General features: G+C 47.5%; 3 protein-coding genes across 3 annotated transcripts; 1 reads left to right on the forward strand and 2 right to left on the reverse strand.

Annotated features, from left to right (window-relative positions):
* The first annotated feature begins 2,007 nt into the window (after positions 1-2,007).
* Positions 2,008-6,752, forward strand: LOC101773202 (leucine--tRNA ligase, cytoplasmic). The gene is made up of 2 exons (XM_004960201.4): positions 2,008-2,211; positions 3,136-6,752. Exon 2 carries the CDS (start codon positions 3,140-3,142, stop codon positions 6,425-6,427), a length of 3,288 nt encoding a protein of 1,095 aa, XP_004960258.1. The 5' UTR covers positions 2,008-2,211; positions 3,136-3,139; the 3' UTR covers positions 6,428-6,752.
* Positions 6,753-15,855: 9,103 nt separating this feature from the next.
* Positions 15,856-18,668, reverse strand: LOC101760529 (E3 ubiquitin-protein ligase SINA-like 7). The gene is made up of 2 exons (XM_004963353.3): positions 18,257-18,668; positions 15,856-16,742 (listed from the first exon to the last, which is right to left on the reverse strand). Exons 1-2 carry the CDS (start codon positions 18,539-18,541, stop codon positions 15,987-15,989), a joined length of 1,041 nt encoding a protein of 346 aa, XP_004963410.1. The 5' UTR covers positions 18,542-18,668; the 3' UTR covers positions 15,856-15,986.
* Positions 18,669-19,027: 359 nt separating this feature from the next.
* LOC101773614 (beta-glucuronosyltransferase GlcAT14B) lies at positions 19,028-22,348 on the reverse strand. The gene is made up of 4 exons (XM_004960202.2): positions 21,598-22,348; positions 20,386-20,461; positions 20,200-20,315; positions 19,028-20,121 (listed from the first exon to the last, which is right to left on the reverse strand). Exons 1-4 carry the CDS (start codon positions 22,163-22,165, stop codon positions 19,604-19,606), a joined length of 1,278 nt encoding a protein of 425 aa, XP_004960259.1. The 5' UTR covers positions 22,166-22,348; the 3' UTR covers positions 19,028-19,603.
* Between the last annotated feature and the right edge of the window lie 2,914 nt (positions 22,349-25,262).

Below are 25,262 nucleotides of genomic sequence, written 5' to 3' on the forward strand. Positions count from 1 at the left end.
CGGCGGACGTCCGGTGAGCGGAGCAGCTCCAAACCAAGGGGCTATCTGCAAATAGTCGGATCGCGATCCAAATAAGGATCCTATTTGTAAAATACCAGGGTCTATATGGAAATAATCAGATCGTGGTTAATAATCGCGATCCAAATTAGAGGTACATATGTAAATACTTGGGGTGCTAAATGTGAATAATCGGGTCGCGACTAATAATCGTGATCGGGGTGTTTTTGCAAAATTTAGGGCCGGCCTCACGCGCGGCAGCCGGTAACCGCAGCCGTCCGGGCCGCCAGGCATCGCACGCGGGCCTCCTGTGCAGCAGCGGCGCCGGTCCCCGCGCACCCTGCGAACAGCCTTAGCTGCTCCGGGCGATGGTGCCGGCTAATCACGCCGCGGCTCGCCGGAGAAGCGCCGCAATCCGGCCGTCCCCGCCCGCCAGCTCCTGGACCCTGGATCTCTGGCCTCATGTTTAACCATGGAACCCGCGCTCTTCAGCTCTGGTGCGCCTCCGTTAACTGAAACAGATTTTCCAACGGCCTGGTGGGTTGATTGTAAATCTGAAGTTGGGACAGACCATCAGTTCAAAGGCCAATCGCCCAATCCAATCGACGAACGACGATTCAGCGGCCGATCGACTGAAAATAGCATGATCTGATTCAGTGCTTCACCGAACTGCAATCTTGACATGATTGTGCCTTGCTACGCATCATATAACAGTAAAAAAATTCAATTGATCCCAGCTGGAAAGACAAAACGAAAAAGCAGTTGAGACATGAGACCAAGATAATCATCGCAGTCACGATTCCAGTTACCCTTTGTCTTGCTATTACGATATCAACTGGCTGATGCCCTCAAGTTTCGTTTCTTCAAATCTGACTGATATTTGCGCGTTCATGCTATCTCTCTGACGATACAAACCGTCCATTTCTGTCATTTCCCATTCACTGATCGGAATGCCTATCTAGGACATTGGCTGTTGGCCACGCCATTGTTCTTGGCTAGCTCTGTGGAACAGAACAAAACAGAATTTTCAAGCTTCGGTACATTCTAAGTTTGGCCCCGTTCATCTACAACATGACACTGCACAATTATGCATGACTGAATCTATATTGAGATGGACTGAAACTGAAGTAACCAGCAGTAGTACAAGTTCATCTCAGATCTCCACTAACAAATCTCATGTGGGTTGATTGTAACCCGCGCTAATGCTGACATAAAGATGCTTGTGATCAGCATTCCAACGAATATGATATTCACAGGCAACCAAAATTTGATTAGATATCATGTCAGTTGTTCAGTTGGAATAGCACAAGACAGGTATAGTGGGGAAACTATGGTCACTGCTAAAATGTTCTGCAGTGACAGATCATGGAAAAGGTGCCTTAAAGAACACAGCTATGTTTCATGAAAACTGAAAGTCAGCACTAAAACCATAGCCAGACAATCTCGCTCTGGATTCTTTCTTCACGTCCCCTGATTTCATCAGATTCCCTCACTGTCAACAAAGTTCAGAGTAGGACATACTAGCATACAGTGACTCATCTGCATGTTTAGAAGATTCATGAATTTGTATCCGGTCAGGATGAAAATATTGGAAACACGAAAAATCATGTACTTCCTATGAGGCGTAAAACCATGCACATACTTTTAACTGAAGATGCATTAAGAAAACAATAAAATAGGCTAGCAAAAAGAACCCTCTCAAGCTAAATGAGCATCAAAGACTGTAACAAAAGCACAATATGCTGATGCATTACAGATCAGTCTTTTGTTTAGATGTTTACATATCAGTCTTAGGACAGTACACTTTCAAATGCTAACACCAATGGGCAGATTGTATAATAACAAAAAAGTCGCTCTGCCCCTCCGCGTGGGCTTCCAAATGGCAGGAGAATCTGGCCCGTGGCCAGATTCCTGGCTCGGGAAAGCCCCGTGGATTGGGCTATCCAAACGAGCCGCTTGCCCTTGCCCCAACCATTATCAGAAAAGGAAAAAAAAAAGTTGCCTCAACCCTAGCCCCCCTTTTATCCCCTATACCCGGCTCCCTCCGCCCCTTCCCTCTCCATTGCCGCCGCCGCTCCACTCCGCCGAGATCGGCGGCCTCTCCTCTCCCCTCCCGCACCCGGCCTCTCCCCTCTCCCTGGCGGCGGCGACTTGGCGAGCGGCGGCGCTACTTGGTCTTCGCCAGGCCCTTTGCCGACGACGAGCACCCACCAGGTACGCCCTCCCCTTCTCTTCCCTTCCTGCTGTGCGAAGCGGAGCACCCCCAAACCCTAGTACAAGCTATCTGTATTCGGGTCTGACCAAGTAGCAGTATAGTACCTACTAGCTTCGACTTTGTTTGCAAAAATTATCGCTGGGTCCGCCCCTGGGTGCTCGTTGTTTCTAGGCGCAGGCCTCGTCATCTGCGATTTGGCCATGTGTTGTGATTTGAGGGGGATGGATTCTATGCAATTGTTCAATCCCAATTGCGTACAGCGAAGTTAGAATAACTTGATATGCTTGGTGCAGCTACGATAAGTGGCTCTTGCTAGTTTCTCTCTGTATCTTGGATAATCAATTGCTTCCTTCGAGTAAATTGTACCGATTTCCATCAACTTATGTGCTTAGTTTAGGTCTGTCAGCTATACTTGTTTTGCTGTAAATTTGCTGCTGGGTTCATGAACTTCATGATCAATGTAGAGTTATAGATTGTAGAGACCTATAGTTTCTCGGGCCAGGGGCAACTGGATTGCATCTAAGCATGTTTATTTCAGTGGTGATGTTGTTAACCCTTGTTTGATTAGTTCAGAATAGATTTGATAGAAGATGGGCTGGTTTTACAAGAAAATTGACTCACTTTCTGCAAAGTCAAATCACTGCTATTAGCCCCTGTTTTTTTTAAAAAAAATTCAAGCAGAAGTTTTTTTTCCCCTGATATGAAAGTTCTGCCATTTAAGATTTTAATCTTACTGCCTTTTGTGGCTTAGCTTGGATGTTTGATTGTCCTGCTACAATTTGGAAACAAATATTATGTGCATGCTTATGCTTCTGTTAGCTCTTTTGTTATACATTCGACATGATCCATAGTTTTTGAAAACTTTATTGAATTATACCATGCCAAGTGACTGTTACCCTGACACATCTTTTTTGTTTGGTTAGGAAAATGTCGTCTAATCCTGATGGAGGCAAGAGCTATGCTCGCAGAGATCTCTTGATCGCAATTCAATCAGAGGCTCAAAAGCTGTGGGATGAGAAACGGGTTTTTGAGGCTGAACCAGGCAATGGTCGTCCCGGGCCTGGCGAAAAATTCTTTGGCAACTTTCCGTATCCTTACATGAACGGATTGTTGCATTTGGGCCATGCCTTCTCGTTGTCCAAGCTTGAGTTCGGTGCTGCGTACCACAGACTGCGGGGCTCCAATGTCCTTTTGCCGTTTGGTTTCCATTGTACTGGAATGCCTATCAAGGCCTCAGCAGATAAGCTTGCAAGGGAAATTCAGCAATATGGTAATCCTCCAGTGTTTCCTGCAGTAGAGGATGAAGTCAGCTCAGAAGTAGCAGATAGCCAGGCTGACCAGGCTGTTGCTGTTGCCCCAGATAAATTTAAGAGCAAGAAAGCTAAGGCTGCTGCAAAGACTGGTGTGCAGAAGTTCCAATGGGAGATCATGAGGGGTTTTGGCCTGTCAGATGAAGAAATTGCTAAATTCCAGGATCCATATCACTGGTTGACATACTTCCCTCCATTGGCGAAGGAGGACCTTAAGGCTTTTGGTCTAGGATGTGATTGGAGACGGTCATTCATAACGACCGACATGAACCCGTTCTATGATGCTTTTGTCCGGTGGCAGATGAGAAAGCTGAAGAAAATGGGCAAGGTTGTTAAAGATATGAGGTATACAATCTACTCTCCATTGGATGGCCAACCTTGTGCTGATCATGATCGAGCATCAGGTGAAGGTGTGCAGCCACAGGAATATGTGTTGATTAAAATGGAGGTGATCCCACCTTTCCCACCTCAGTTGAAGGCATTGGAGGGGAAGAAAGTTTACTTGGCTGCAGCTACACTGAGACCTGAGACGATGTATGGGCAGACAAATTGTTGGGTACTGCCTGATGGAAAGTATGGGGCCTTTGAGATCAATGATACTGATGTCTTCATTCTGACTGCAAGGTCTGCTCTTAATCTTGCATATCAAAATCTATCAAGGGTCCCACAGAAGCCAACATGCTTGGCTGAGATATCTGGAAATGATCTGATTGGTTTGCCGTTGAAGTCTCCTCTTGCCTTTAATGAAATCATATATGCGCTTCCTATGATGACCATCCTAACAGATAAAGGGACTGGCATTGTGACTAGTGTTCCAAGTGATTCTCCAGATGATTTCATGGCGCTGCAAGATTTAGTCACAAAACCAGCTCTGAGGGCGAAGTTTGCTGTCAAAGATGAGTGGGTTCTTCCATTCAAGGTTGTTCCAATAATCAATATCCCTGAATTTGGAGACAAGTCAGCTGAGAAGGTGTGCTTAGATCTAAAGATTAAGAGCCAGAATGACAAGGAGAAGCTTGCTGAAGCAAAGCGGATGACATATTTGAAAGGATTCACTGATGGAACTATGATTGTAGGAGAGTTCAAGGGCAGAAAAGTTCAAGATGCGAAGCCATTGATAAAGAACAAGCTTCTGGAAGAAGGTGCTGCAGTGTTGTACAGTGAGCCTGAGAAGAAGGTAATGTCGAGATCTGGTGACGAGTGTGTAGTTGCTCTCACGGACCAGTGGTATATAACATATGGTGAGGCTGAATGGAAGCAGATGGCAGAGAAATGTTTGGAAAATATGAATACCTTCTCAGCTGAGACCCGCAATGGCTTTGAGCACACTTTGGGCTGGCTGAACCAGTGGGCCTGCTCACGCTCGTTTGGTCTAGGGACTCGCATCCCATGGGACGAGCAGTTCCTTGTGGAATCTCTTTCAGATTCGACCCTATATATGGCTTATTACACCGTCGCGCATCTTTTGCAAAATGGCAATCTGTATGGCAAAGAGATATCTGCTATCAGGCCAGAACAAATGACGGATGATATCTGGGAGTATGTGTTCTGCAATGGTCCAACACCAAAAAGTGACATCCCTCCTACCCTTTTGAGCAAAATGAAGCAGGAATTTGAGTACTGGTATCCCTTTGATATCCGGGTTTCTGGTAAGGATCTTATCCAGAACCACCTGACGTTCTGCATTTACAACCATACAGCAATTCTACCAGAACACCATTGGCCCCGTGGCTTCCGTTGCAATGGGCATCTTATGCTCAATTCTGAGAAGATGTCCAAGTCGACAGGGAATTTCCGTACTCTTAAGGAGGCCATTCAAGAATTCTCATCTGATGCCACTAGGTTTGCACTTGCTGATGCTGGTGATGGTATGGATGATGCAAACTTTGTCTTTGAAACTGCAAATGCTGCTATCTTGAGGCTTACAAAGGAAATTGCATGGATGGAAGAGGTGGTAGCTGCTGAATCTTCTCTGCGAGCTGGCCCTCCATCTAGTTATGCTGACCATGTTTTTGCCAATGAGATAAACATTGCTGTCAAGGAAACTGAGAAGAGCTACAATGCCTTCATGTTCAGAGATGCACTGAAGTCTGGGTTCTATGACCTGCAGCTGGCTAGAGATGAATACAGACTCTCTTGCGGAGCGGCAGGCATGAACCGTGATTTACTGTGGCAATTTATGGACGTCCAGACGAGGCTTATCACCCCTATCTGTCCACATTACGCAGAGCATGTGTGGCAAAAGATCCTGAAGAAAGAAGGCTTTGCGATTAAAGCTGGGTGGCCAGTGGCAGACACCCCGAACCCCACTCTAAGAATCGCAAACAAGTACCTGCAAGATTCTATAGTTTTAATGAGGAAGCTGCTTCAGAAGCAAGAATCTGGTTCGAAGAAACCCAAGAAGGGAGCTGCATCTGCTCCTCCTCCGTCAGAGAACAAGATGAGCATTGGTCTTATATATGTGAACGAACACTACTACGGCTGGAAAGAGCAATGCTTGAAGGTGCTCCAGTCTAAATTCGACAGCCAAGCACGTTCCTTTTCACCAGACCAGGAGATCATAGAAGCTTTGAAGAACTGTTCCATCGGACAGGAAGCAAACTTCAAACAAGTTCAGAAGCTGTGCATGCCCTTCATCAGGTTCAAGAAAGACGAGGCGAGGGAGGTTGGCCCTCAGGCTTTGGAGTTGAAGCTTCCTTTTGGTGAAATGGACGTGCTGCAGGAGAACCTGGAGCTGATCAGAAGGCAGTTGGGCCTCGAGCATGTAGAGGTGTTGTCGGCATCTGATGAAGCTGCCCGTGCTAAAGCTGGCAAGTATGCGTCTCTACTGAACCAGAACCCGCCGTCTCCTGGCGAGCCAGTTGCAATCTTCATGAGCAAGCAGGAATTCGAAGCCCAAAACTGAGGTCGCGCTTGGCTTTTGAGTTGTCGTCGTTGATAACAGGAGTGTTACTGTTTCTCTCTTTTTTGTCTGCCCCCGGACATGTTACAGTTTGATTAGCTTGGAGCTTTTGCGGCGCAAACAATTTTCTCTTCTCTGTAAGGCCAGTTCATCGTAAACATAGACAATGCCAAACTGATGCTACCTATCGTGTGTCCTTTTTTTTTTCTTTCTCCATTACATGGCTTTCCTTTCATGTTTTGGTGCTATGGTTAAGGAGGGCACACTTGGAAGCAATGTGTCCCAATATTGGCTTGACAGTTCGTATTGTGAAGCACTTTCCTGAATATCCCGCAGGGTTTGTCATTTGTGTGCGTGGCAAACAGGCCCTTGTACCAGTTAACTTTTTGTAGTGCCATATTGAAAATAGTTTGTGTAACTTGCCCGTGTAGTAGTTGCAAAGCACTGGGCGTTCAGGTATTACTGCTGAGAATTTCCTTGAATTTAGAGGCTCAACACAATTTTGCTTTAAAAGGTGTCGTCCCAATAAAACATATAATATTATAATGACATGACGCTTCTTGGATGCGATTATGCTGTTTGGGCTGATCCCTGGCTGAGTTATTGGGCCTCCAAATCTGGTTTTTTCATGAATGGCCGTTGGACCTGGAAGCGTATTTCGCACGTGTAGAAAGGAATTGGCTCGCTGGAGACCTCGAGAGTCGAGGGAGCTCATCCGCTTGCGGTTGAAGAAGATGATCAAGCTAGCTGAGGTCGAATTGCCGGTGGGAAGAGCGGCAAAAAATTCGAGTGGACAAAGGCTAGTAAATTCGAGCGTGACAAGGGCTAGCAGGAAATGCTTGGATGAAACTAAATATAGCTCTCTCCAAAAGAAGAGTGCCAGACCAATGGCAGGAATCTATGACACTTTGGAAATAAGATTGAATCGACAAGGAAAAAAAAACTGATTTTCATCCATGTCTCAAAAATTTATCCAATCCACCACTCCCCAAGGACCCCATGGACTTTTATTGGTCCTAGACATTGCATTTCTATAAACATACTATCCCTTTGCCTACACTTTTCCCACAGTTGCACAGTAGGTTTGTCATCCTGCATGCTCGCAACTGATGCCGAGCTGCACTTGGAATGTTTGAAATGGACAAATCTGACATAAAAAAATTGGGTGAGATGTCGTCCTTCAACCGCATGAAAATGAAAGTTTTCTTTGGGAAGCAAAGTTCACGATCACCCAGCTCTCATCTAGCTAGTCTTCATCCTTGCTGCCTAGGAAACTATTGTTCACACCATTGACTAGAGAAACTGCCTGTCAAAAACAACTGCTAGTAGAAAAACTGTAATTCCAGCCCCATTAAATTTAGAGTACACTAGGCCTGGGAAAAGTCTCTAGATGGCAGGCCCTTCCACTCAAATCGAGATACAACAAGACTCTCCATGCAATGGCCTAATTGAGCTGCATCAAGGTTTGCTGATGGAAAAGAGAAGAGAACTACGCGGCTACGCCAGGACTTTGATCGGAATTTGGACTCTGACCTGGATAGCACCCTCCTTGTCGTCAGGAGGCACGATAAACTGGATGCGGTCGTCAGGATTGGGCAACCCGCTGGAGAGATCTTCCGTGCACTCGAAGTTGATCCCCGTTTGCAGATGATGGCAGCCCAAGCGCTTGCGACTCTCACCGTAGAGGTCCCGTTCGTACCACAGCCAACAGTAGTTCAGCCTCTCTGTGGGCTGCTTCCGGCCCATGAAGTGCATGGTGATGCCGCGGCCTTCCGGCCGCCGCGTCACGTTCAGCAGGAACATGGTACTGGCCGCCGGCGGTGTTGGCGGCGGCGGGGCGAGCGAGGATGAAGTTGAAGCCGTCGTGGAGGGGGACGAGGACGAACGCGCCGGCTCTGATCTTGGTGGTGGAAGGCCAGCCATGCGTCGTGCCGGTGAAGTGGCCTCGGAGCGCCTTGATCGAGCCGAGGAAGCCGCAGCCCATGCCCGGGCAGCGTAGCGGAGCATGCGGGCACACCCGGCGGTGATCGCCCTCGTCGTATAGTAGGCTGGCCTGGCGTCGCAGCCATAGGTGGCGTTTGAGCATGGGACGCGGATGTACTCCACCAGGCACTCCATGGCGCGGCACCTGTGGTAGCTGCTAATGGCGACGCCGCACACGCTGGCGCGAGCTTGTCGCGGCAAGCCGAGCAAACCGCATGGCCCTCGTGGCACTGCAGGGGCGTATTATATGTTGTCAGCATGCACGAGAATGGAAGTCATCATAACTCAATAAATTGCGTACCTGAAAGATTGGGGGCTTGAGTAGGAAGTAGCACACGCCACAGTGAAGGGCGTCGCGGTGTCCTCCGCCGCCACATATGCCACCGCCACCATCCTAGCCACCGCCGACCGCGGACTGGAGGATCCCTTCTCCTTGCGGGCCGCCTTCACCGAGGTCTTACGCTCCGCCCGTTTCGCTGCGCGATAGGTTGTTGTGAAAGTGTCGTCCGAGGAAGCCTCGACCTCCTCCACCGTCGCCGCCGTGCTCTCTCTACGGATCTCCACTCTAATCAGATCGCAAATTATGGAAACCCTAGTATCCTCTTTGTCAGGAAAATTAATATTTTTTTGCCATAGTTGCCAGTGGCATACTCTAATATATCACTCTGTAGCTGATTTATTTATCAAATTGCTAATCATTTGCCAAATTCACATGTGTTGCTGCCCACATCCGCGCCACTACCTTTTGTGCAGTGGGCGAGTAGCGAGGATGTGGGCGTGGCCTTAAAACGAGGCTGGGCTTTCTGGCGACGCTCCAGGAGGTGATGGATGTGGCATTGTGGCCATGGGTGGATTAGGAAGTGGTTTCAAGTCTTAGCTGCTGTCACTAATACACTACACATACGCTAGTTAAGCCTTGATCTGTTTATCCTCGGCTCTAATACATCTGCCTTCACTGTCACACAGGAACCATAAAATGGAGAACGCCCTGGTGGCAGGCCACAGTACTGGAACTTCGGATCCATGGTTATATTAGCTGACACACAGAAACATGTGGAAAAAGCATGGCCCTCACCATGGCTGCGCATCACTAGTCAGGCGCGGAAAATGCTGGTTTCGATCGGTCCAGGGAGGGAGCAGCTACCAAAGCTTTCAACCATGGCATATGAGGCCTCTGATACAATAATGCTGCTACCTCCTGCGCACGAGTCAGCTGCTAGACTTTGCTTCTAATAAGATTCGATACATGTGTATAGCTGCAACTTCACGTCTTGCATTGAGGGCCTGGTCTCACAACGTTTCAAGTCACCCCACTTGGAAGATGGATCACTGAACCACCTCTTCCTCCCTGAGCACCAGGCACCAGGATGGCTCCAAATCGTTCAGTATGCTGCCGTCGACCAAGGGGCTCTATCCGAGGTTCACCATTCCAGCCCAGATCAATGATGGGGATATCAGTTGCTTTCAAGAAAAAAAGAAGAAGAAAATGCAGAGCCGAGCGTCATATTTTCAGGCACACCCCTAGGCCCTAGCTAAGAACAATTCAAAAGTGGGGCTGTCCCTCCAGGATCAACAAAAGAAAACTCCACTTTGTCACTGCCAATGCAAGCCAGTTCACTGGGATCAACCCTTGCGTAGCATACAGACACAACCAGAAAACTAAACTATTGACTGGTGAGTGATGCCGTGATGATGGACAAACACCAGATCCTAATTTACAGCATTAGTTGAGAGTAATCTACATCGGTCTAATTTATAAAGATAAGGACTGTGACCATGATAGCGTCCTTGTCAGAGTCTGCAACAACCGAATCTGGCACCATGAACTGGTAGCAGCTGTCAGGGCTGGGCAGCCCATTGGAGAGATCAGTGCATGCTGCTCCGAACCTAGATTTCTGGTAATGCTCGATAACCTGGTCGCCATTGCAGGGGCGGCTCTTCACGTACCCTTGGTACGAGAGCTCAAATATCATTTCGTTCCATGACGGTCCATGACTGCCACTACCGGCTGTGGTGGCGTGAGGATGGATGCAGAGCACTGAGATGGCACGGCCAAGCGGCTGGCGTGCCACGTTCAGAAGAAACAGGTACTGCCTGCTAGCGGTGGAGGTGGAGCTTTGACCATCTATGGTGTGGTCGGCAAGTAGGAAGTTAAAAACCATCGTGCAGGTGGAGGATGTTGATGCATTCAAGGCTGCCGTAGTAGTCATCTTGGAGGCAGAGGCTGCTGAACCCCTCGCTAACCTTGCCCTTGAAGCACGGCCAGCTGTGGACGCCAGAGCAGTGGTCCAGCAGTGCCGCCATCGATCCAATGAAGCCACAGGCCTCACTTGGGCAGTGGCATGGCGCGTGCACACATGTCTGGCTGTGGTTATGCTTATCATAGTAGGCTGGCCTGACAGTGCAGCCGTGGGCAGCATTTGGGCACTGGATGCGAATGGACTCCACCAGGCGCTCCATGACATGGCACCGGCTGTAGCCACCGGTTGCGACACCACAGGCATGGCACTTGCCAGTGGCCTTAAGCTTGTCACGGCATGGCGAGCACACCACGTGACACGCATTGCACTGCCAGCATATGAAACAGCATAAGCATCTAGATAAATTATCTATGAATGAATCAGTGACATAAAATGTATGGGCAGAGATAACAAGCAAAGGCAACAAGACTGGAAAGTGGAAACTATTTAAAAACATCCAAACAAAATTAAATTTTTCAGAGAGAACTGATTAGATTTTAGTAAAAATAAAATGCGATGAGCTAATAAACGAGATAAGGAAGGTTATCACTGCATTACAATACCTAATATACTCTAACAATGGTCTTTTTTTAGAACCTCTAGCAATGGTCTTTGTACATCAGTACATGTTGCTAATATGCTCACTTCAGTGACTGAAGGTAGAGGTTGATGAGCGGACTTGCAGGGTGTTTTTTAAGTTGAAGCTGAGGTTAGTTAGAGCAAGGGGGCGCAGATAATGAAGAGAATCCTGATTATCATGATGTTGACAAGGAAGAAGAAAGGGAATTTGGGAATAAAACGAAAGAGAGGGCATTTGGGAATAAAACGAAAGAGCCTTAACAGAGATGGTAAGGACACTGCTGCTGAAAAATATGTGCGTTCAAATTAGGCAAGTATTTCTGGGGGTAGTAGGACTAGAGGTCGTGGTATGGGCAGATAACCATCAGTGGTGTGGAACTGTGGATGCTAAAAGATTGAGGGCAACAATATCTTGGTTAGCTGCCTGCTAGGTAGAAAGATGCGGTGCAATCCAGTAGTGTTTCACCAAATCAGGTTGTGGGGCGGAATCGGTATAGGTTGCTTGTTTAATTTGGTGCTGCACTGCTGCACGAGGGTGTGGAATTTCAGTTAATAAAATCAGAAAGGGCATTAATAGTGCTTAACCACAGCACTTGGCTGTTTTGCAAAGTGAGAGGATGCTGTCACGGATTACATTGGGCAGATTGGGACTCTGATTCTGAGGAGGGTGATACGTCTGATGATCGACTTCTGCAACTACTGCAGAATGAATATTGCAGCTTGTATTACAGATGCAAACCTGACCTCTGATGATTGTAAAGACAACGATCAAGTGAACACTTACAGTTGATGACATAGAAAAGAAAAACTGGGGTGCAGGATAGGGGTATGGCTTCAGATGAATTTCAATCCGCAGATGATGAGGCCCAGTTGGTTCCTAACCCTTATGGAATTATGAGTGGCCAAGATGAGAAGCACTGTGAATACATAGTAGGTTTCTTTTATATCACCTCCAATGGTTGGTATGACAGTCCTAAAGTGATTCTAGTATTGCTAACCGGCATAGAGTGAGTGAGGAAACTTTTAAAGGTGTAATGGGAAAGACCATTTGAACACTACAATAAAACAATGGTAAGATGAAGTTTGTGTGAACTCCTACACAACAAGAACATTATGAGAAACTTTGAAGTTTGGAAAGGGGTGACTGGGTGAATAATTCTTTGCATTAAGTTAATGGCAATGTGAATTTGTGCTAAGGGATACTAATGTTGGACTTTGGGAATAAAATTTGAAGCAATTCCCTGAACTAGACTTGCAGGGTAAGCTACATAGGCTCCTGGAAATTATTCAGGGCTTCGAGTTTGGGAGCACTGAGGTAATTAAGGTGTTTTGTGATACCAAGAGAAACATATTAAAAAGCTCAAAGGGTTATTGATAAAGAACCGCAAACAGTCACTGGAAATCAAATGGCCAAGCAGGTTGTCTGGGAGCTGCTTTTTCTTGTGATAAGAATCATGAGCTGTATAGGTAATCTTACGACCAAAACTACTCCCTCCTGTCACAAATAAGTGGCGTTTTTGGCCATCAAAGAGGTCTTCAAAGACACAACTTTGACTAGTACTTTTTTTTGTTACGAAAGGTTTATAAAACACTGCAAAAGTATAAATTTATCAAACTACATTTCGAGACAAATTAATCTATTCACATCATTATGGAAAGTTCAAACTGAATGCATAGAAGGTAATATTTTTTTTTTGAGGGTCACCGGGGGGGGGGGGGGGTCCCCACCTGAACTTCATTAAGGGGCCTTAGGTAGGCCAAAACCGGTACAAAATTTTCAGCAATAAAAAACATGAGGGGTTTACAACCAGAGTACAATATAACGTAAAAACACAATACACAATACATACTCACACAGACACTTCAAATAACAGGCCATGATTCAAACCGAAAAACCATCGATCATCGATTTGAGTCACCATTGAACAACATGCTCACCAGGTACGTCATGGCCATTGCACATCTAATCCGCCCCTCAAAACTACCCTGCTCTATTGTCACCCTCCATCTGAGAGCCAGGCCAACGAAATGGGGACCAAAGGTGGTAGGAGGCATGCAAATCAAAACGCACCGGACATGGGGACCTCCCTTGAAGCTGATGTTAATACCATTTGCCGCACATCCAGGGCTCCACATACTGCCACCCAACGCAGTACAAGTGAGGAAACCTCGAGGGGAATGGTAGTAGAGGGGAAAACCACCTGCATAAGATTTGATCGCACCATCACACGAGAGCACCGACATAGTAGAGGTGCAATGGGAACATCATGAACACAATAGAAGTCGACACCATATCCGCGACAGAAGAAGTGTATGTATGGATGATGTAGAATAAGAGGATGAGCATCACCATGAGCAGTCCTGATAAGCGGCAGCAGGGGATCTCCAAAGCGATGCCTTCACGAAGGGGATGACGTCGAACACACGCCGCCATCGCTGAATTGGAAGATTTGAAAATGGGTTTACACCCAAAGTCCCCCCGAGCGGAATTGGAGCAAGGGTGCTACGATGATGCCTTCAAGAAGAAAGATGATGCCCCAAGGCATCACCGTCACCGGCCCTGGCATTATGCTAGGCAGAGCTTTCGCCCAGCACCCACCATAGGCTAGCTGCCAAGACCTCGCCGACATCATTGGGGCTGATCGATTGCTGCAGGTACACAGCAGCAGCCACACCCCAACGGACGCAGCGAGCCGCCGGCATGGCAGCGCATGTCGCTGCCACATCAGCCATGCTGCCCCCCACTCGGCGCCATGAAGCAACACCGGAATGAGCTCCACAACAGCCACCCTTGGGGAGAAGCCCGTCCCCGCCGTAGGATGTTGCAGCAGCAAGCTGCCGTCAAAGCAGAGGCTTCGACGGAACTGAGGGGGCGTCCGGGGAAACTCCAGACCGCCGGAACCCCGCCCGCACTCCATGGCGGCGCTGTCGCCCCCGAGGATGGCGACGACGACAACTAGTGGGTAGGTCACATGACGGCGTGGGGAAACGCTAGATCCAGCTGTGTGGGATGTGGATCTAACCGTGGCGACCCGCAAGGCCGCTTGCAGCCACCACGGTGTGCTCGGCCGTGGTTGCCATCTGTTGGAGGAAGAATGCTCGAGAAAGGAAGGGATTTGTGGAGGAGGCTCAGCCGCCGCCATCCTTGTGCCCGCATGGGCTTCCTGCGGTGCGCTCAGGTGGCGGCGAGGTGGAGGGACGAAGAAGGGGAGGGCTGTAGGTGTGGCGGCGGCGGTCTGCCCGGTCACCCTGGGGACGACGCGAGCGGCTCACGCAGTTTCCCCTTTTGTCCGCAAGGTGAAATTTAGTCCATAGAAGGTAATATGCAACCAAAAATTTAGTCCATAGAAGGTAATATGCAACCAAAGTTTGGAATATTTGACTTAACACGACCCAAAATATCACTCATTCATGATTGGAGGGAGTAGTTGTTATGCCATTTAAAGGGGGAACTTTTGTCTGCAGCAAATGGTGAGGATGAATAGAGGTGATGCCATGGCTTTGCCGGGCGGGGATCCATGAGCCGAGAACACTAATTTTGTGACGTCACGTCGTCACCTATGCCTAGTTCATGTGCAACTGATGTAACGAGCTCGTGTCCATTGTACTATGATTTCTGCTGGGTGGGCTCTGGAGTGTCAAAATTACCCCCTTTCAAAAAGAATTAATAGACTATCTTTGTGGATTAAATAGAATAAGGTTCTATCGGGGCAATCTGGGGTTTAGTGTGTTCCTGGAAGTGGAAGATGGGGGCTTCAAGGGGACGAAGCACGCGCCGCAGTGGAGGGCGTTGGTGTCCTCCACCGCCACGACCCCCGCCCCCGCCGCGCTCTCAGGACGCGCGCCCGCCGCCGGCGTCGCGGGAGCGGAGGAGCCATTCTCCTTCTTGGGGCCAGCGCGCGCTTGCCGACCTCGCCGTGAGCGGAGACGCGTCATCGGAGACATCCTCCTTCTCCAGCGTTGGTGGCATCTCACTCGCTCCCGTGGCTAGCGTGCGTTGTACCAGCAGCCCCAGTCCAGCACCCTGCGTGCAAGCCGAGGCGCCCCTTCGTCTTCTCCTTGTACATGGAATGGAAGTGTTGGGAAGTGGAAACGCAAACGCCAGCCCACAAATCGCAATTATGTTTGTTTGTTTGTTTTGAAAAATTGCTTATGTGACCTAGGATGTTGATTTGATTTAGAAATGTACCATTATAAACTGATCTAGCACATTTTTTTTTACAACACCACCAAAAGGTTGCAAAGAACTTTATATAGTAAAGCCTTTTACCCTTTGCATTATATTGTTAGAAATAATGCAATAACTAATAATATGTTTTCAGATGCACCAGAAACACTAGCATTAGCGAAGACCTCTACTATAATCCTTTGTCCACTGAAGAGGAGGGTGAGAAGGAAGCGCGATCTGGTGATTCTCAGTTGGAGAATTAAGTAGATGGAGAAACGGGAAGACCCTCATCCCGCTGCAACATTAGGTGCTACGCATACGCCTATCAAGCCTTCTTGTCAGATGATCGATGTCTTCATAATGTTGGCCCAAGCCAACAAGGCTTCTTGTCAGATGATTGATGTCTTCATAATGAGATCTGCTATTCTGTGATTTTTAGTTTGGGTAGAAGACATGTTGTATATGTGTTTTGGAACTTTGTCATTGCCATCTTTCTTGTCTTGAGATCAACTCTTGCATGCATATACAAACACCAAGAAATGAAACAAGTGGTGGGCAACATGAGGTCCTAGTTAACAAAAACAACAGATAACTACTCCAGATTGATGATGTCGACACGGACTTCGATGTGCATAGCATCCTTCTTGTCGATGTTTCTAAGAACGGAATCCGGCACTATGAACTGGAAGCAATCAGCAGGGTCGGGCAGCCTATCGGCGAGATCCATGCATTCTACATTGATCTCAGATTGCAGAGAATGGCTGCCCAGGAACTTATGACGATCAGGGTGGTATTGTACCCGTGAGTAGCTGAGCACACATCTTAGTCCTTCTGAGCGCAATTCTTGACCGATGAAGTGCACGGTGATGGAGTGGCCAAGTGGCTGCCGCATCACGTTCAGGAGTAACAGGTACCGACTGCTGCTGCTGGTAGTGGTGAAATGATCATCGTCATCCTCATCGTCCTCAACGAGGATGAAGTTGAATCCATCGTAGAGGGGAATGCTGCATGTCTCAAAGGCTCTGATCTCGGTGGTGGAAGGCCATCCATGTGCGCCGGTGAAGTGGTCCAGGAGCGCCTCTGTAGAACCAAGGAAGCTGCAGTCCTTGCCCGGGCAGCGGCGTGGTGCATGTGGACACGTCTGGCAGTGGACATGCTGATCGTAGTAAGCTGGCCTGGCACCACAGCCATGGGCTGCATTCGGGCATGGGACACAGATGGACTCCACCAGGCGCTCCATGGCGTGGCACCTGTGGTAGTTATGCGTGGCAATGCCGCAAACATGGCACCTGCCCTTTGGCGCAAGCTTTTCACGGCACGGCGAGCACACCACATGGCCCTCGTCACACTGCACAGGCACATGTCACCAGCATGTGAAGATGGAATTATCCATGAATCAATCAATAACATACTGTTCTATGCTCAAAGATAAAAATCAGAGGTAACCGAGAACTTCCAAAAAGAACAGTCAGAAAAATCATTTTTTTAGCCAGAACATGTTATGCTCAGTGATTTGTTGCAATGAGCTATATCTCAAAATGGCTTTAAATAGATGTAAAAATGCAGATAGAAATTGCTTGCAATGTCTATGCTTGAGACAATCAGTTTTCAACTAAATTCCAAGCTATGGAAACTTTCACTACCATGTCCTCAATTCTTAGGATTTATTCGTAATAATATGAGCCTTTTTTTATGCAACAATTGCTCCGTAGGATAAAAGAAGGGTAATGAATGAAGCATAGTACCGTTACATTGAAATCTGGGACAGCTCTAGATTATTTCACTTATCACTTGGATAGAGGGTGTTTTGCGAAATGGGATCTCAAATGCAAGACAGACAAACTGACCCCACATCTCATTAAGGCATAGAGCTAAATAAATCCTGAATTATGACTCTAATTAGTGGGAAATCATGAAACCTTCCTTCTGTTCACATGCTGCTAATAGCCTAGTATACAATTTCAGTGGAGAGGTGGAGGCACAGATAATGGAGGAAAACCTGATGAGGACAGTAAGAAAATGGACTGTTCTTGGTTGAAAGTTTGGGACCAAATACCAAAGGAAAACAAAGAGGAAATTGGATCTACAGCCTACTAAATAATATGTTTCAGAGCCCCACCCCAGTGCTTCTACTCTGATTGCCATATTAAGCGGGTTCTTTTGAAACACATAACACTCACTAGAAATCAATTACTTGACGCAGCTGCCACTGGGATAGTAAATGCAGTTTGTGTGACAAGGCTGAATCTGCAGACCATCTTTCTGTTTGAGGAAGATTCTATTTCCTGGCCGTGCTGCTGTAGCCAGTCAAGGATGGATGTGTTTATATCAATTGGGGCTGATAAAACAACCTCCTTGTATTTTCGGTATCAGGTTTATAGTGCAGGGTCATGGAGTTGTAATTAGGGCAGAATTTGTGGGATGACACTAATCTGGGAGTAATGGAAACAGTGTAAAAACACATTTAAAAAAAATCATGTACTTTGAGCATGGAGTTTCTTTGTCTGTGGCAAATTATTTTCAATCATGGGTCTTGCTGTACAAATGACAAAATTGAAGTTATGCAATTTGTAGGTATAGAAGTGACGCTTTGGCTTTGCCGGAAATGAGGGCATCCATGAGCCAAGAATACTAATTTTATAATGTCACCAGTATGCAGTCGATGTACAGACAGAGAGCTCATGTCCCATGGTTTCAGTTGGTGGACACGAGGAATCGCTAGAAATCAGGTTGCTTAAAACTCATAATATAGCTATGTATACTGACTGGTTGCAGTTGCAGGACTTGTGGTTCCACTAACGAAATGCTGCTAATTTGTACGGTATGGATCATCGGCGGCTACGTGTAGGGTTTAGAGTTTACCTGGAAGATGGGGGGCTTGAGCGGGAGGAAGCACACGCCGCAGTCGAGGGCGTCGGTGTCCTCCACCGTCGCGTCCCCCGCCGCCGCCGCTGCCGCTGCCGCAGCTCTCCCCGGCCGCTCCCGCGACGCCGGCGTTGCCGCATCGGGGGAGCCGGATCCCTTGCTCTTCTTGCGGACGCCAGGGGTTGCCCGAGTCGTAGTTGCTCTCTTCCCCGCAGTTTCATGGACCTTCCACCGCCGCTCCTCTCCTGCCTTAAAAGATTCGCCGGCGCGAAGCCTCACCATGGCTCGTCGACTGTTCTGTTCGGCCCTCCGTGCTCCAGTGCCAAGCAGCCAAACAGGGGAAGTGCCGAGAACGAGAACACCACTCTCTCTCTCTCTCTCTCTCTCTCTCTCTCTCTCTCACTGTACGCCTCTTTTCAATTTTGCATGGAACAGCCTCTTTTGTACAAATTGAGGTAGTATTAAATTCCTCCGCGGTGTCGTACAGCATCAGTAGTCCAGTACAGAATCACCATTCATTTAGCAAGTACTCCCTCCGTCCGGGAAAGAATGCAACTATGGGTTGTGTGCCATCAAAAGTAGCTCACGTTTGACCACATTTCTAGTGAATACTATTCATATTTATGACTCCAAATTAATTTATTATAAAAATACATTTCATAATTAACCTAATGCTATTTATTTGATATCATAAGTATTGATACTTTTTTATCTATAATTGATCAAATTTAAGATACAAAACTATGATACTGTGCTAGAATTGCAATCTTTTGCGGACGGAGGGAGTAGAGTCTTCTTCAGAAAAGGAAAAAAAAATAGTATTGGTACAACAATTCAAAAGGGGGAAATTGGGACAATTGGAGGCTTATTCCAGGTACAAGAATAGGCATATGTAAGCACAAAGCTTATCAGTAATCCAGTAGGACTAACAAGATCCCTTGTTCTACAATGTCTCCAGTCCTGACAAACCTGAGAGCAAAAGGGTCTCACAACTTCATCTGCTAGCACTAACACAAGCCGTTCAACAAATGACCACAGCATATAAACTACAGTAGTTATATAAGCCTCTGCTTATCATCGGCTCTAAGCTATCTGCCTTCGGTGTCGTAGGTGCCAAAATGGGGATTGCGCAGATTAATCGCAGATCGAAGTGGAACTCCTCATCTGTGACTATGATAATTGCAGAGCAGTCCTCCATGGACCATGGCCGTGTGTATATTCAGGTGCCAAGAGTGCTTGTTTCCGTTCAGGCAGGTAGCCGCAATTTATTCAGCAGAGTGGACAGCCCTGGAAAAAGCTCATAGCTTTCAACCATGGGATATGAGGCCACTGACATCAATGCTGCTACCGCCTGCATGAGTTGCTCCTAGACTTTGCTTCTTCTAAAGTCTGATTTACGTATTGGTGCAACTTCACAGCTTGAGGGCCTGGTCTCACAATGTTCACGTTGCCCCACTGGGAACATGGATCACTGAACCACCTCTTCGTCCCTGAGCACCAGGCACCAGGAACAGGTCCACGGCTCCAACGCTTGAGTATATTGCCGTCGATCTGGTCCAGCAGAGGATCGTTCTCCCGAAACGGCCTTGCAAAAGGCGCCCCACTATCCACCATCTGACCGTAGTGTTCCCGGCTCAGAAAAGGGGCCTCTGTCTGAGCTGGATCATCCCGCTGCATAAACCTCAAGTCGTTGTTCACAGTGAAATTGCGGAACTCCAGTGAGTTGCAGATGACTGAGTGGAAATATCCTTCCTGGGGTTGTATTATGTTGTTGAAGTACATGAGAAGAATCCGAGGGAGATTCTCCCAAGCAAGAACGCAGTACTCTATAAACCGCCGGTTTAAAATGACCCATGGAGAACCTATTCAGGAGGAGATGTATGGGTAAGGAAATAATTCAGACCAATGGAAATGAACCAAGCGCAGAGAGCAAGAAATGCCTGTGAAGAACTTGAAAGCCTCAGGAGCTGGTCGTTTCTGTGTTGCTCGAAAGAAGTTGGTTCTCCCTGACAAGTAAATTCCAGCATCGACTATAATTTGTTGAACTTTCTCAGGTCTGCGCAGAAACTTTTATCAGTAACAATGCAAAACAGCTAATATAATTTGCAAGGTCAGATGGCCCATACTCTTTTGATCCAATGTTACTGGTGTGGTAAATGAAGTTAAGGTCCCTTGGAACAGAGGATAGGGCATGAATCAGGTCTGCAACAGGGAGAAAACATAAAGATTTGTCATTATCAATTAATAAAGATAATCACATGTGCATGACTAGCTGGAATAATTAATGAAGCACCTCAAGCTGATATATCTGTTAAAGACAGGTTTTTATGTGGAGAACCAGAATAAGGCCCCGTTTGGATACACAATGTTAAACTTTAGCACATTACTAAACTTTAGCACCCTCAAATGGAGTGCTAAAGTTTAGCACTTGGGGTTGTTTGGATACAGTGCTAAAGTTTAGCACATTGGGTGAGAAATGACTATATTGCCCTCATTTATAACTGGCTTGGGAAAAGTGGAGAGGAGAGAGAGGGGGGCAGCAGGGGAAAAAATGGGCTTGGGACCACTTTTAGCACCCATTAGCACCTTTTAGCACCCCTTGGGTGTGCTTAAAGAAAAATGGGGGTGCTAAACTTTAGCACACCCCTTTTAGCACCCCCTGTTTGGGAGCCCAAGTGCTAAAAAGGTGCCAAAAAGTGGGGTGCTAAAGTTTAGCACCCCCTCTCCAAACAGGGCCTAAGCATGATTGTGTTCTAGCATTCAAGAGGGATGTATAACACAATTTGTAATTATGAACATCATTTGACATAGGCCCTACAGCAGACCTATACATTTGATTGTGCGCTCTAACAGATAAGTATAGCAGCAGTGCCAGTTCTGGCATGTGCATTACTATTCAATGAATAAGGGGAGCCTCCTACTATTAATTTTTATACTGACAGTTCAACTTGTTATGCAAAATAAGACTGGCATTGTGCCCAATAGGCAATTGGAACTATACGAAATGTGCATGGTTGACTGATAGTCCAGCTCTTCCGAGTTATAAACATTTGCTATTTGCTACAGCCAGCACAAGCACAACTTACATTTCTATTCAATGTCCTAGCTAGAAGACTACTTGTACTTGCAATGTCCATATAATAATGGAAGAAGACTACCCCAAATGTGCCTTGGCAGGATCACTATTCTTTGTAACCTAGATTGGACCAACTAATCCAATGAATTAGAAACCCCCCATGCGCCTCATTCCACGACCATAAAGTGAAATTTGCGCAGGAAAGAGATCTTTTTTCCTGATCTAGAGATGCACAGATGCCAGTGTTGAGCTGTTGGCCTACCGTCCTGGGTGACGAGGGGATAGTCAGCGGCGTTGAGGGTGACGAACCAGTCCCAGTCAGGGTGTAGCCGGAGCAGCACGGCCGCAGCTCGGAGCGTGCCAGCGAGCCCGGAGGAGCCCACGGGCGTCCCCGCGGTGGGGTTGCCGACAACAGCAACGTTCTCGAACGCTCCAACCGCGGGCGCGGCGGCGAAGACCCCGGCGGCTAGGCTCCGGCGCTCGTCGTCGGGCGCGTCGGCGGAGAGGTGGAGCACGTACCGGTTGCGCGGGTGGTAGACCGCGAGGAGGAGCCTGAGGAGCCGCCGCCCGTCGCCGCGCGCGCCGATGAGGAGGTAGGCGAGGCAGGGCGGCGCGTCGGGCCCTCGCCGGACGGTGGAAACGGCGGCGGCGGAGGCGGACGGGGCGACGCCCGGGAGCCGGAGGCGCGGAGCGGAGAGGAAGAGGAGGATGAGGGAGATGAGGAAGGAGACGGCAGCCAGCGCGAGGAAGAGGACCCGCCACCACCGCTCGCCGGGCAACCAGCCTCCGCCGCCCGCGCCCCCTTTCGCACCCCCCATCCCCGTGCCCATTCAGACGTATTGCTCAGAAGCCGGAGCGGATGAGGGAGACGAACGAGGCGTAGGATCACGTGCGCTTCAGGAGGAGGCTATGGTGTGGCGGCGCAGCGCGGACCGGATCGCCGGCGGTAAGTCGCCGGAGGGTTAGAAGCGGCGGCGCGACGTGGAGGACGGAGCATCGCAATTTTGTCTTGGTTCGAGCGAGTGGGCGGAGTTCTCGGGGACCGCGTGGAAATTGGGCCATGGGCTCACATCTTGCTCGGGCCTACTTTCGGACCCAGTAAAAGCCCAGGCGCAGGAGGTACACTCTTCATGAATACAGATGGGCTGGTCGGGCCAGCATCGTCAGCGCGCTATATGTTCATTTTGGGCAGCGCCAAACCGCCCACGCATCATGTACTCTAAATAAAAGCCCAATCCTAAAAAACTAAAAGCTCGGCATTCCTTAATAAAAATAAAAAAAATAAAAGGCAGCATGGTGGCATATTTCAAATAAAAAACTACGTATGCGTTCAATATAAAGATAAGTATCATTGCATATGCAAATAGGAAAATCCGGCATGGGCATGGTCGAAGCTATGAGCATTTTAAGCCTGGCCTGGCCTGGCCCGTGGGCCCGACGCGAGTCCGATGGGTTTTAGCCTGCCCATGCCATATGCCATCTGTCGGGTCCGGCGTGGTCAGCGAAAACTCAGATAAAAAAAATCGGGCCGGCCCAAGTCCGCTCAATTAATTAATTTTATTTATTTTTCAACTAAAAAGAACGAGCAACTCGAGCTCGGCCCGACAACGCCCGCGGGCTGTTCGTGGGCACAAATTTTCGGCCTGAAATGAACTGGCCTTTTTGTCAGCCCGACCCGTAAAATGCTGTTTAGTCGAAGCGTGCAAAATCCACATTTTTTGTCATAGCATATGTAGCTTGTAGCCATTGGAGTGAACTTAAATACTGCTTGATCCGAAATTTGTAATATAGTTTACGGTACAAAATAGTATGGTATATCTTAAGATTGTGGGTGACGTTGTCTATCACCAAAAGAGTAATACAACTCAAGCAAATACCAAAGGCACTAAAACTCGATCATAGTAGAACTATATAATAAGATGTTTTTTCACGCGAACTACAAAATAGGAATATATAAATTATAAAAGGCAACAGAAATCCAAATCCAAAAGAAAAACTAAAACATCCGGCACAACATACACTTAGCAAAAAAAAAGCAAAGTTAAGGCAGCAAAAAGGGGAAAAGGACAACCTTATTATCATCACCTTAGCCCCCAAGATCTGCTTTCTTACCTTGCCGTCTCACCCATTTGACTTCTTGTGATGTGCAGTTGTGTGACGCTACCTTCTCCAAAATTTACAAGCCAAACCAAACTAAAAGCATATTTTCCAAAAACAACTTAAAGTTGCTGAAAGATGCTAGAAAGACCAACACACAAACCACAACATGCGTGCTGCACTAGCAAAGCAAAATAAAGCAACAATAGGTAGGGTGGGAGAGAACTTTGTTTGTTGTGTCACCCATTTAGCTTTCTTCTGTTGTATAATTATGTGGTACTATTTTCTCCTAAGTTTACAAGCCAAACAAAACTAAAAGCATATTTTCCGCGGGAAAACACTAAAAACTTAATGGTAGATGCTACAAAAACCAACACACAAACCACTACATACGTTACTACATCTAGCAAAGCAAAACAAAGTAACAAAAAGTACTGGGGAGAAGGAGGATAGATTTGCTTTTCGTCTTACCCATCTGGCTTCTTGTGTTGTGTAATTGTGTGACACTATCTTTTCCTAAGTTTACAAGGAAAACTAAACTAAAAGCATATTTTCCACCGAAAGAACTAAAAGATTCGTGATAGATGCTGCAAAAACCAACACACAAACTATAGCATATGTGCTGTATCTAGCAAAGCAAAACAAATAAACAAAAAAGTGTGAGGACAGCTTTGCTAGATGTCTCATCCCTAGCTTTGCTTGCTTACCTTGCCATGCCATCTCACCCTAATTTGTGATGTTGTGCACGACAAACAGAACTGAAAAGCATATATGTTTTCCAGCTAGAAATCTGAAATTCAAAGCAACCCATCTATAAATGCTGGGGAAATAATTTAATCCAGGCGCAGAATCTAGCCTAACAGAAAATCATCACCTTCTCTTCTCATCGCCTCCCCACCCCTTCCTTGAGCTTGCTGTCATAATTGTTGTTTTCTTTGCTTCATTGTGTTCTAGTGGAGCAAGTGGCGGCCACGGCCACCACCATTGGTACCGCTCTATTCGGACCTATGGAGGAAGAGAACCCCACCTCGACAGCAAAGGAGGAGGAGCCTCCCAAGAAAGCTGAGGCAGCTATGGCAACCACCACCGAAGCGGCTCGAGTTGTGCCCTTGGAGGGTGAGAACCTGGCCCTGGTGGTGGAGGAGGCACCCAAGAAAGTCGAGGCGATGATGACTAAGGGGGAGGGGGAGGAGGAGGAGCACAAGAAGGTCGTGGTGGGTGGGCAAGAGGAGGATGTGGGATTGAAGGGGAAAGGTGGGGGTTTTGGGAGTTTGGAGGCAGAGAATGATGAGGCACAGGGTGAAGGAGAGGATGATGGTGGCGAGGAGGAGGAGGAGGATGCTAAAGGCGAGAGCTCGGGTGTAGGGGAGGCCATAAAGGATGATGGCGGTAGGGAACCGGCAATGCATGACACAGAAGTTGTCGTCGATGTGTTGGAAGTGGCACCAGCACTGGAGTCCAAGTTGGAGAACAATGAATTTGGGGTGGATGACACTACTTTGGCTTCCCCCGATGTGCTGGAAGGTGTAGATAAAGGTAAATTGCAAGAGGCGTGGGAGGAGGAGGAAGTAGGTGTTACGGTGGAAGCAAAGGTTGTGAATAAATTGGTAGATGATAGGAAGAAGAAGTCGGAACCAGAAGGTGATCAGGAAGAAGAGGTAGGTTACAAAGGTTGGGTTGGTGGTGAATTGGGTGAAGAGAAAGAGGTTGATCACTCTGCTGTTAGTGTTGAGGCAGTTGAAGATAAGGGAGCCCCTTTTGCAAAAGCTAATGGTGAATTGGGTTATGAGAAGGAAATAAATAATGATATAGTAGTTGTGGAAGGTGAAG

The sequence above is a fragment of the Setaria italica genome, chromosome III, assembly GCF_000263155.2.
Source record: "Setaria italica strain Yugu1 chromosome III, Setaria_italica_v2.0, whole genome shotgun sequence".
Taxonomy (NCBI): domain Eukaryota; kingdom Viridiplantae; phylum Streptophyta; class Magnoliopsida; order Poales; family Poaceae; genus Setaria; species Setaria italica.

Bases quoted from the DNA above. Each gene is read 5' to 3' on its own strand.
- LOC101773202 (XM_004960201.4), top strand. From the start codon at position 3,140: ATGTCGTCTAATCCTGATGGAGGCAAGAGCTATGCTCGCAGAGATCTC.
- LOC101760529 (XM_004963353.3), bottom strand. From the start codon at position 18,541: ATGGTGAGGCTTCGCGCCGGCGAATCTTTTAAGGCAGGAGAGGAGCGG. The intron at 16,743-18,256 runs GTAAACTCTAAA...GTGCCTGTGCAG, and splicing joins TCAAGCCCCCCATCTTCCAG to TGTGACGAGGGCCATGTGGT.
- LOC101773614 (XM_004960202.2), bottom strand. From the start codon at position 22,165: ATGGGCACGGGGATGGGGGGTGCGAAAGGGGGCGCGGGCGGCGGAGGC. The intron at 20,316-20,385 runs GTATGGGCCATC...GTTTCTGCGCAG, and splicing joins AGTAACATTGGATCAAAAGA to ACCTGAGAAAGTTCAACAAA. The intron at 20,122-20,199 runs GCATTTCTTGCT...CCTCCTGAATAG, and splicing joins GGCTTTCAAGTTCTTCACAG to GTTCTCCATGGGTCATTTTA.